This window comes from Marmota monax, unplaced genomic scaffold (assembly GCF_021218885.2).
Source record: "Marmota monax isolate L192 unplaced genomic scaffold, Marmota_monax_Labrador192_F-V1.1 WCK01_AAM20220418_F8-fsc00007, whole genome shotgun sequence".
Classification (NCBI taxonomy): Eukaryota; Metazoa; Chordata; class Mammalia; order Rodentia; family Sciuridae; genus Marmota; species Marmota monax.
In genome coordinates this window covers 28,125,280-28,137,469 of record NW_026692781.1, presented here as the reverse complement: position 1 = coordinate 28,137,469, position 12,190 = coordinate 28,125,280, and the positions used below count along the sequence as shown (strand labels likewise).

At 33.6% G+C, this 12,190-nt stretch overlaps 1 protein-coding gene across 3 annotated transcripts in view; it reads left to right on the top strand.

Moving 5' to 3' along the window:
* Dnah7 (dynein axonemal heavy chain 7) overlaps positions 1–12,190 on the top strand; it is a 345,957-nt gene that overhangs the window by 188,663 nt on the left and 145,104 nt on the right. For all 3 annotated transcript variants that reach the window (XM_046447272.2, XM_046447271.2, XM_058580336.1), the window contains 4 exons: positions 4,496–4,651; positions 5,641–5,809; positions 8,355–8,481; positions 10,244–10,463. In XM_046447272.2, the coding sequence (XP_046303228.1) occupies positions 4,496–4,651; positions 5,641–5,809; positions 8,355–8,481; positions 10,244–10,463 (672 nt within the window). The remainder of the gene's footprint in view (positions 1–4,495; positions 4,652–5,640; positions 5,810–8,354; positions 8,482–10,243; positions 10,464–12,190) is intronic.

The following is a 12,190-nucleotide window of genomic DNA, read 5'->3' as shown; positions in this document are numbered from 1 at the left end:
GGCTATCATAGTATTTGATTTTATAATTTTATGATAATTGTCCAAGTCCCTAATTTAGGATATTACACTTTAAAAAGAAGAATGCAGTGAACATTTTTGTAGCTAAATCTTTATTTTTATCTCAGCTTATTTGCTTAGAAACAATTTTTTTTTTAATCCCTGGAAGTGAAATTGTTGATTTTTCAACAAATGTTAAAGTTGTTCAGAAAGGTTATTCAAATTCAAATTGTCTCTCATGTCCTCTAAAGAATATTCCATTGCTCCAATTAATTAAGAGTTGATTATATTATAAATAATACACATATAAGGTTGGGGGCTCAAAAACTTATTCTTCAGTGAAAGAAAATATTATTTCGAGACAATGCTAGATACCTTTCTATAAAGTAATTTCACTGAATTTGTGTATGTGTGTGGGGGGGTGGTACTGGGGATTGAACCTAAGAACTTGTGTATGCAAGGCAAGTACTCTACCAACTGAGCTATATCCCCAGCCCTCATTGAAAATTTATACAAATAAGATGCTTAATGAAATTTTGTACGTATTTACAGTTTTTCTTATTGAAGTGATTAAGCAGAAAATTTAATGTTTCCAGTGATTTTCATTAAAATTATTGTATATCTAGATATTTAGATTTTAAATAATGAAATATAAGTAGTATTTTAGTTGTAGATTACATTAAAATGTAATAAATTATGACACTCTACAACAAAGAAAGACATTAACTAAAGACACCTACTATGAGCAAATATGTTGAAGAAGTTTAAAATCCTGTGACAGGAAGGAGTCTATAATTGCACATAATCCACATTGTTAATGGTTAACTTAAAAGAATTACTAACAAATACAATATTTAGTATTCATTATGATTTATTTTTCATTTGCAGGTCAGCTCTGTTGTAATGAGTATTTTTCTTTTCACATAGCTACATAGATTTTATTGAATAATTTTAATTAACATAATTTGATAATCAAATTGAAAAAAATAGTTTTATAGGTGTATAATTAGTTTCAACAGTTTTGTATATGAACATAAAAATAGTCATTTTTTTCAGTTCGACAAATGGAATTTTATATGTTGAATAATTGCAAGAGATATATTTAAACTGAAAAGCAGGACTTGTCTAATGATAGCTTATAAAAACATAAATTTTGTCCAAATAATTTTTATGGCACAATGGTAAAAATGTACTTATTTAGAAATGTTTTAGTCAATGACTCTCAACTTTTGGGAATTACAAAAATCTTTTGATAATGGTCTGATTTTTTACATGATCAATACACAGGACCATACTATATTAATTGTCCTCTTTGGTTAGATTCTTTTTACTTTCTGCTGCAACCAGCATGGCCATTAATTCGGAAACCATTGAGGGAAGATCGGGGATTAGAAAAGACAAACAGACAGAGAAAGCTGAGACCAAGTGGGACATTACCCTCTGATGGAGGTATAATGACACAGAGCTAACTCAGCACATTTATTATATAGGTTTTATCATCAAAAGGGTTTTCTGTGAGAAAGTTTCTTCAAAGCAGGCAGGCTGAAGGACAAAGTACTGGGCAGCCAATTATAATTATCATTTTTATGCTCTTAATTCTCTACCTCTGGCAACTGGTGTCTAAACTTAGGGTCAAGACTTATAGAGCCGTGCCTACCACAGAACATCCTTTAAGCAGGGTGTCACCATAGCAATTGGACAGTCTTGATCTTCACCTTTGCACAGGAAGTTCCCATCCTAGGCACACAGCTCCTGCCACAGGAGAATCAGATACTATGGCTCAAATCACTGCTCCAACAGTTTTCTTTTACATGGTGTATTTTTGCTTTTTTTTTTTTCCTTTTTGTACTTTAAGCTTGTCTGAATCACTTAGATTCAACATATTGCTGTATTTCTTATTTGCATGGTTACTTTGAGTCTTTTTTTTTTCTATTAGAAGGCAAATTGATCTCAGATATGTAAATTCTTAATAATGAGTCATTTTTCTACAGTCATTTTTTACACTCTTTTGAAAATGTTAATCCATTGGCATGGTGGCATATTTATTTTTTTCGTATTGATTTAGGATGTTACATAAACTTTACAATTCTATCAGCATTGTTTGAACCTATTGTAAATAATTGAAGTCTTTTTCTCAAATATAACTTTTTCCCTAAATCCAGTTTTAAAATTATCAATACTATGAATGACAGCACTCTCCTCCTGACTTCCTTCCCTACCCAGTTAGCTATATAAGGCTACAATACTGCTACCTAATCCCTGTTGCCTTTATTGTCTTCTAGTAGACTGAGATTTTTAAAAATCTGTTTTGCTCTTTTTAATTTCATTCTTCAACTTTTAGTCACTTTAAAATAATAATTACATTTGGATTGTTTGTATTACTGTTCATATTTATGATAGTTAGACTTAGCTCTGCTTTTAAATGGTCTCATTGCCAAACTTACTATGCCCTGACTTATGCATGTGTTGAGCATTCATGTTCAATCTTGTTCCATTTGTCTATCCTTTCTTCCATCTGAAAAGACATATTGGTTATGACTATGATTGCCATTGTTAGCTGAAAAATTCGTTGTAATAAAAACATTTGCACTGTATGCCATGTGAGCAAACAAAATGAAATAATTGTTTAGAGCTTTGAGCCAAAAATATGGAAAATGTGAATTGGCTTTATTCAGACATGTAAAATATCAGTTTATTATAGTAGCTGCTCAGAAGAGTCATTTTAAAGTACAAAAAAATCACTTGTTTTCAAACCTTTTTTCTCTTGACATAATCTCTCATTTACATTTTAATTATATAATCATAAGAAAGACATTTTAATCATAAAATCATGAAAATATACCTACTCCTGTTTTTATTCTAAACTTCACACTTGCTACTTTTTGCTAATCTAATGGTCAATCACAAATAGGAAAACAAGCTATTCAAAGGTCTTTAAAAGTTTACATTTTAGACCGTGTTCATTTTATGTAAAATAAAATAATTTTAAATAAAAATAAAAAGTAGCTCCTGCTGGATGGTTGAAATGAGTGAAAGTTTACATGGGCTCATTCTCTCGTCCAACAAGGAGGTCCACAGAATAGGGTAGAGGAGAATGTGGATGTGGTGTCTCTATTCAAACCTCTGGAGACCAGGCAGGAAGAAGGTCTGATTTTATTGCTCAGTTACCATGTATATATGATCAGGCAGTAGCTAAGCAGATTACAGGCAATTTCTGGCCAACTGCACTTGCAGCAACCAATTAAGGAGCAGGCCATGGAGCAAGCGCAGGGACTGCAACACGTGGCCTCATGCCCAGGGCTGTACCTACAGGGTAAGCGGTTTGCCGCTCACACACCTAGCACGGGGGAGTGGATTGCACTCAGACACCTTAACATATGCCATGTATACAGTACTCCATGCACTTGTCCCCACAAAAGTTAGCCCTAATTTTACAATTTCTGATCAGCGCTTGACCCTCCTGTGTTGCTCATTTTCTTTTATCTGCTCTACCTCATGACAGGGACAGGCATGTATGTGCTCACGAACGTAGTTATTAGTGGGAACATACCAGTTCCTTTTTAAAATATAAGTGGTGCTATGATAAATAAGTTGAGATTTTGAATTGTGCTTTCAAAATTTTCACTTGCTTAATTAAAGGCATGTTTAGCATGTAATTGTGTTTATGAAAGGGGGAAAATGCTTAAAATGTTTTGCCATGTGAGATTTTGGGTTAGTAATGTGGTAACATATACAATAAAGCTGAATGCTAGAAGCACTTAAAGTAAATTTTGGAACAGGTGAAAAAAAAAAAAAAACACCTCGCCTTTTCCCCTCCCTTATTCATAAATGTAAGTAGTAGATAGTAGTACTCATTAAGAAGATGTGATTTAATGAAGATTTTCTAATAAGTTGGCCCTGGGGAGAGTAGCCCTATAGAGAACTCTTGAGAGGAGAGTTTAGGAATGGTAAGGACAGGTGAATACACTTTGAAGAGCTGGTCAGGAAATTCTGGTATTCCTTGTCCCTGTCATACATCTTGATTAAGAACCATTGCAATTCCACCTGCTTTTTTAGCAAATTCCATTTTGAAAATACATTGCTATTACGTAAGCTTCTTAACTTACAGAAAGATAACTTAATATATAAGTAGAAAGACAATATGCTTGTTCCAAGAAGAAAACTGGTCTGGAGAGAGAAAAACAGCAGGATGGATTCTTGTCCATGTCTGAGATCAGAGGCAAGTTTCCTAACCTCTGAGTCCCTATGACTTTATGTTAAGGAGGAGCATGTACTCTTCATGGTGGTTATGGAAATCAGAAAACACCTGCAAGGAACCTGGACAGATAGAGACACTCCTTTTGCATGGTAACTTATTCCTTTTGACTTTATCTCTTTTTACATTGTTGTGACAGGTAGGGTTCAATTCAAGTCTGTCAACAATGACGCTTTGTATTTATTCTGAAATGCCAAAATATAATTTCAACTCTGGCTCATTTTATTATTTCCTGTTACGTAGAATTTTCTTTTAAATCATCTTAATAAGGAAATCTACAAACCTCTGATAATTAACTTCTCAGCACAAACTACAGCTGCTCAAACTCAGAACATTATCATGTCAAAATTGGACAAAAGAAGAAAGGGAGTTTTTGGTCCTCCTTTGGGCAAGAGAATGGTAATGGCTTTCTGTTTTTATACTCATAGTACAATATAAGTCCTACTTATGTACATGTCTGCAATCAGAACAAGGAAACCAAATATACTAAGAATTGACATCTTTCCTAGTTTTTCACCACAAATTTTTAATTAAAATTGTCTTAAAACTGGTGGTATTTGTATGTACACTAAACATCTTGATTTTAAAAATAAACAATATCCCTTTGAGGTTGGGGGGAGCATGGGAGGATTAGACGAACTCTAGATAGAGTAAAGGGGAGGGAGGGAGGGGGAGGGGGCATGGGGATAGGAAAAATAGTGGAATGAGATGGGCATCATTACTGTAAGTACATGTATGAAGACACCTATGGTGTGCTCTACTTTGTGTACAACCAGAGATATGAAAAATTGTGCTGTCTCTATATAATATGAATTATAATGCATTCTGTTGTCATATATAACAAATTAGAATAAAAATAAATAAATAAACAATATTACTTTGAATTGAAAATAGAACATACACTTGAGAGTTTATTTACACTATTAATTCATTAACTAACAATTTTATTCAGCAGGTCTTTGCTGCTTGCTTTTCTAGATTTTTAACAACTCAGTTACCAGTTGACTTATCTGCAAAGAAATACCCTTGATACTAACACTCACCACGAAAGGTTATATCTAAAAGTTACACCTTTTTCATCTATTTTAATGAATTGTTCTACTAGGAAAAAAGACAAGATATATGGTGAATCAATAAATATGAGAAGATTAGTAAATCCTAAACTACTAACCTATAAAGATTAATAATGAGAAGGTCTCCCTAGACTTAGAGGAACAAGGAATAGGGAAAAATAATCTCTGTATTCTATTAAAGCTAAAAATATTATTCTTGTTTCGGAAAGAACGCTTCACTTCTCACCTATGAAAATAATTCACCTCAACTTGTTTACATAATAGGATGCTATCTTAATTCATTTTTTCTAATACCTCTTCTCTTTTCATTCCTAGATTGTATTTGTAGATGATGTCAATATGCCTGCTCGGGAAGTATATGGAGCTCAACCTCCCATTGAGTTACTTAGGCAATGGTTAGACCACTGGAATTGGTATGACTTAAAAGATTGTTCTATGATTAAACTAGTGGACATTCAGATCATGTGTGCTATGGGACCTCCAGGTATATATTCTAATAAGTGATTATTAAGATAGAAAATCATTCTGGCTATATATAAAGACATAACTGGAGAAAGAAAGAGAAATTGAGTTGGACAATATGAGTTACAGTATTTTCTGTGTATGTTTCCATGTGTGTCCTCTGTGACCTCATGGTATGTACCATAATTACTGTTTCTATAAAGTGAGAGGACTTGGTTGGGCCATTTGCCCACCAACTCTTTTAAATCCCTTCCTCTCCTAATTTCTGGGACTCGGCTTCCCATTTCCTGTCCCTACATTCTGAGAACCCAGATGAATCCCCTTTGGGCAGCTCTTGCTTCCCTCTATTTCATTCCTTAAGTCTTCAATTGGGTAGAAGAATGTCCCTGCTTCAGACATCATCTTTTCCCACCCCCATGTAAGTACCATTCTCATCAGTCTCTGGATTTAGAATTACACTCCAGCCATATATATATATATATATATATATATATAGATAGATAGATAGATAGATAGATATAGATATAGATATAGATATATATAGATAGATAGATAGATAGATATAGATATATATTTAAATACATATATATATATTTAAATACATATTTTTTTTAAAGATAGAATTTTCTGGATTTAGGCCTCTAAGAAAAATTTAAGTAGGAAATGGCCAAAAGAATTAACCCTTAAAGATTCTTTACATTATCCAAGAGAAATTTATAAACTCAAAGGAATCTCTATATAGGGAGAAAAATTTATGCTAAAATGTTTAAAATGGCTTGATTCAACTAACTAGAAATCTTTAACTGTTCTCCTGACTTCAAGCTGGTATTCTATTTTTTAAAAATTTCTTCTCTCAATATACCATTTCTGGGAATCTCTCTGGTATTTGCCTCTTAACCCTAACCTCTATCTAATGTTTAACATGGACTGTTAGCTCTGAGTCAGCAACTGCTCTCTGAAAACTCCCTGGGCCACTTTGAACACTTTAAAAATAACTAAATAAAAATATATGTGATTCCTGGGTCTCAGACTTCTGTTCTGCTTTGTCCCAAGCTAGTCATTTGTACTCATATGGCTATATTTTCCTACCTACTCTGGCACTGGACAGAACAGTAGGTGGAATCCATGAGGTATCTTCCCCTGGGACCCCATTCTCTAAAAAATACACCATTTCTGAATATTATCTGGGAGAAAGGTTTGGAAACAAAGTTAGGGTAAAAATGATCTCTCAATTTTCTTCTCCAATCCTTTAACCACCTCCTTAAACTTTCCCAGGTAAGTTAGTTTATAAATTCATAGACATATATAACTGTTTTGATTTATAGGTCCATTATTCCCAGTTACAGGTATATGGTCTCACACATTAGGCATGTTTTCAGAAACAACATGGTTATAAGACACAAAGTAGATTTATCTTGACTTAAACATATATAAAATATGTATCTGTACACTTAATACAAATACAAAGACATTATATGCTTTGAAAATCACTTCTTAGCCAGGTGCAGTGGCGCACGCCTGCAATCCAAGTGCTCAAGAGGTTGAGGCAGGAAGATCACAAGTTCAAGACCAGCCTTAGCAACTTAGTGAAGCCCTGAGCAACTTAGTAAGATTTGTCTCAAAATTAAAAACAGTTTTAAAAATATAAAGAAATCAAGCTGGGTGTATAGTTCAGTAGTGAAGCATCCAGATTAAATCCCCCATACCAAAAACACATAATACATACATAATACACTAAAAAATCACTTCTTTACCAAATGTTTAGAAAGAAAATGCAATATGTCTATTTTATCAATTTTATTTTTGTTGCTAGGGATCAAACCCTTAGCTTGCAGGATAAGTATATGCTCTATCACAGAGTTACGCCGCAGCCATATATATTTTTAAAAAGATAGAATTTTTTTAAATGGTTTGCTAAAATTTAAGTCACTTATTAAAGCATCATATTTGAAAATTTAAGTCACTTATTAAAGCATCATATTTGAAAATGTAATCACTATTTTATGAATGTGAAATAATCTCCAGTTTTTAAAAATACAATCAGGCAGCAAAGTAGCTGCATGTACTATATAATCTAGTCTTAGGGAAATTGATTTCTAGATGGAGGGGAAAAATTAGGCCATATGCCATGGTTGTATGGAATTTAAGCTTCATGGTAAATACCCTTTTAAAGTTTAATTAGTCAGATTTCTCAAGGTTATATTAATGTATAATGTACCAATATTGAATTGTAATGAGACTGTTTACAGTTTACTCCTTTGGACTGTGAACCATGAAGAACATGCCCAATGGCTCTTTCTGTTGGTGTGAATTCCTTTGGAAACATAGATCTGACCCAAGATTATATATAATTAGTTGAGCTCATTCAAATAATTCAACTAGAAAAACAATATTTTGAGTTTAATAGGAAACTAGTTTTGATGTCATGGTTTCATGAACATTACTTTTAACTTTTTATGTGCTGTGAATTTGTGATCTTTCAAGTTATTTCAAACTGTAAAGTATTGGATAAAATACTCTGGCTTATTCTAGTAACATTGTTAAAAGTTATCCTTTTTAATATTTAGGTGGTGGCCGAAATCCAGTAACTCCTCGATTCATGAGACATTTCAATATTGTAACAATCAATGAATTTAGTGATAAATCCATGTTTACAATCTTCTCTAAAATCTTAACCTGGCATTTGAAAATATGGTAAGTGATTTGAGATTTCAGTGTTTTTTTTCACTAAGAGATATAAAGTTTTTAGAAACCTATCAATGTAAGAAATACTTCTTAAACATTTCCATGAAAGCATCCCTAGGCACAGAAATGGTAACAGATAAAATTGCTCCTCTTCATTCCTCCTGCCTCCCAGTATTAAATATACCACAAAGGGTGTATTAGTCAGGGTTCTCTCAAGGAACAGAATCAACAGGAAATATAATTTAAAAGGGGGATTTATGGGGCTGGAGTTGTGGCTCAGTGGTAGAGCACTAGCCTAGCATATGTGAGGCCTTAGGTTCATTTCTAAGCATCACATATAAATAAATGAATAAAATAAAAGTCCATCAACATCTTTAAAAAATTTAAAAGAAGGGGGAAGGGGGTGGATGGATTCTTCAGATTGGTTTACACAACCAGAAGCTGGATAGTCCACAATGGCCATCTGCAGGCTGGAAAGCTAGAAGAACCAGTAGCTGCACAGTCCAAGAGTCTGAAAACCAAGAACAAAAGGGATCAATGGTGCTATTGAGATTAAAGGCTTCTAGGGAATCATTGGCAGAGTCTGCTTTGGAAGAGTGAAGAAGCATGAGTCTGATAGCCTCAGAAAATCCCAACAGCAATCAGCAACCTGTTCAAGAAGAATTGAGCTTGCATCTGCTGCTACTTCCTTGTTCTTCCAACTTTTATTCCATTCAAGCCATTATCCTATTGGCCAGTGCTACCCACACTTAGGGAGGGTCTCCATTTCAGATGGCTATTACACATGCCAGTCATTCCTAGACACACCCTCATTGACACACACCCATAATCCTCTTAATCCTTGGCATCTCTTAATCCAGTCAAATTGACAATTCACATTAAACATTACAAAGGGTTTAGAACATTCTGCTCTCTATGTCCACATTTGATTTTGTATTTTGAATTTTATGATGGAATACCATTAGCTGGAAAGAGGTACCAGGTTTATGTTGTGATTTTGATACCCTTTGGTAGAACTCTTTGAGTTTGCAGGGCTATCTGTGTCCAAGCTTCAGAATTATAGCCTTGAAGAGTATCTCTTGGGGAAATGTTCTTCCCTAGCTGTGGAGATGCCTAGATGGCTGGGATTCATGCTTCACCTGGGCAATAGAAGTTGTAGCTCCCTGCCAATGCCCATTCTGGGGAAATTGTCATTCCTTGCTTTATCCAGTGGTGATAGAAGAGACAGCTGGCTTTTTGTCAAGCCAAAAACTAAATATAGCTAATCTTTCCAAATGGTTGTTCTTTCACTGTGTTTTTTTTTTCAATCCTATCATGTACTTTGTCCTTTTTATTTTCTCTACTAATTTTTTCATACAAAATTTTTTTTATTTTTTATTTTCTCTGAAAATATCTATTTTATAAATGTTCATTATGAACTCTATTTACGTGGAATTAAGAATGCCAGGGAGTAAGAGAAAGCATTTATTTAGTACATACTGGATTTGGCATTACATATAGTCTTTGCTGGCTCTTCTGTTCACTTACTTAAATAGGTTTAAGTCCAGTAAACTGATCCTGCTTAGTTCACAGGGTTCCTTCAGACCTAAAATAGGGAGTGGAAAATAATCCTAAAAGAAGTAAAAATCTTATTTATAACAAAAAATGGGGGTGTAATGAATCAAATTGATTTAATTAATTGAAATTTGATGTTGGTCATGCTAAATCTCATTTATGTAACATAATTCTATAATTTGCTAATATATTTTCTTTTTATTTAAAAAACTTTAAGTTACAAATTTCCAGATGAATTTCTGGATTTGACTACACAAATCGTAAATGGCACAATGACTCTGTATAAGGAAGCAATGAAGAATCTCTTGCCTACTCCAGCTAAATCTCACTACTTGTTCAACCTTCGTGATTTCTCCCGTGTCATTCAAGGTGTTTGTTTGTCGAGACCAGAAACAGCAGAAACCCAAGGAGTGATTAAACGTCTTTGGGTTCATGAGGTAAAAACTCCATGTTATTAAAATGTGATTGTACAAGAGACAAAAATTTAGTGTGCCAACTACTAGGTTAAAAAAATTAGCAGGTAATATTGTTGAAAATGTATTTAGCTGTTTGGCATTACAAAGGCCAATGATCAAGATAATTAAAAAAATAATACTAATATATTTATAATTTTTAAAATGCTTAGTCTTCCATTTTTAGGAATTTCTGTTGATTTATAGGATATTTCAAAGTAGGTATTGAGTCAATCTAGTTTAGATGATTCAATCCTTGTTAATTTGATTTCAAGAAATTTTGAGATGGAACACCTTTTAAGAAGTTGTTTTTTAAAGAAGTGTATGTATTTATTTGCATTTTTATTTGTAGAATTACTAGATGAGGAGAAAAAATAACCATAAAGCAATCTATTTTGAGAGCTCATAGTTTGAGAGTATCTCTATAAAAATGTATCTTAGTTCTCAGGAATATGTATATCTATGCATTTTTTAAAAATAAAAATAGTAGAGGAAGGGAGGAAAGAGAATACAAAATTTATACATCAAAACAATAGCTTGATTTTTTAAAGCAAAACTATGGGAAATGGGAGAAAAAATGTCTAACCCTAACCCATTTTTAATATATAAATACTATAATTTTAATAATGTAGCTAAGAAACCAGGAAAATGGGGGTATGTCACTATAGTGAAACCATATGCTACAGACTCATATGTTTTAAAAGTTCTTACAAATTTAGTTTCTTAGACATTTCAGCTATACAAATTGAATTCCTAAATCCTTACACATTGAAATATGTGTCCACGTGATGATCCACTCTACTTGGAACTTTGGCCACACTAAGTCCCTAAATGTGTACTTTGGAAAAGGATGATGTGGAGATTCTGACAGGTTTTTGCCATAACTTACTGTAACTTACATCATGGGACATGAGTACAGGCTCTCAGTTTGGAGGGCTTTATGGGTGGTAAGAATATGCAGAAAACTGGAGAGAAGGAGCAGCTAGAGAGGAAGGTGACACTAAATTCATTGAAGGAGTGATCCTTAAGTTTGTTTGGGCTACTATAGCAAAGAACCTTAAACTGAGTGGCTTATCAATAGCAGGTATTTGTTTCCCACATTTCTGGAGGCTGGGAAGTCCATTTTCAGTGGGCTGGCAAATGTGGTATCATAGGAAGGCCTGTGGGACTCCTCGTTCATAGATAGTGCTTTCCCTCTGTGTCTTCACATGGTGGAAGGGCAGGGTAGGGAGCTCATCCTTCAAAAAACATTAATCTTTACAAAAGCTCTGCCCCCATGACCTGATTAGCTCCCAAGGGACCTATATCACACCCATATATTCCCCATAGCTTCATTATTCCTTACTTTGCTTTATTCTTCTTCATAACCCTAAACATCGCATGACATGTACTAAATTTTTTGCTTCCTAGTTGTCTCTGTTACAATAGAAACTTTACGAGAACAGCAAGTTTTATTTATTCACTACTTTTCCTAGTGCCTGGCACATAACAGACACTCAATAAACACCAGTGAATGAGCATATAAAGGAAGGAAGGTAGGCTTCCTGTACATAACATATTTTGTTACTTGGGATTTTACATGCCATTGCTTTCTTCTAATGGTGGGAGTAGTTCATATGTGCTATTATATATTTGTGGTAGATATAATTACCTTTTGGCCTTCTTCAGATTCTGTACTGCTTTTGATGTCATATTATTGAGTTTTGACACTG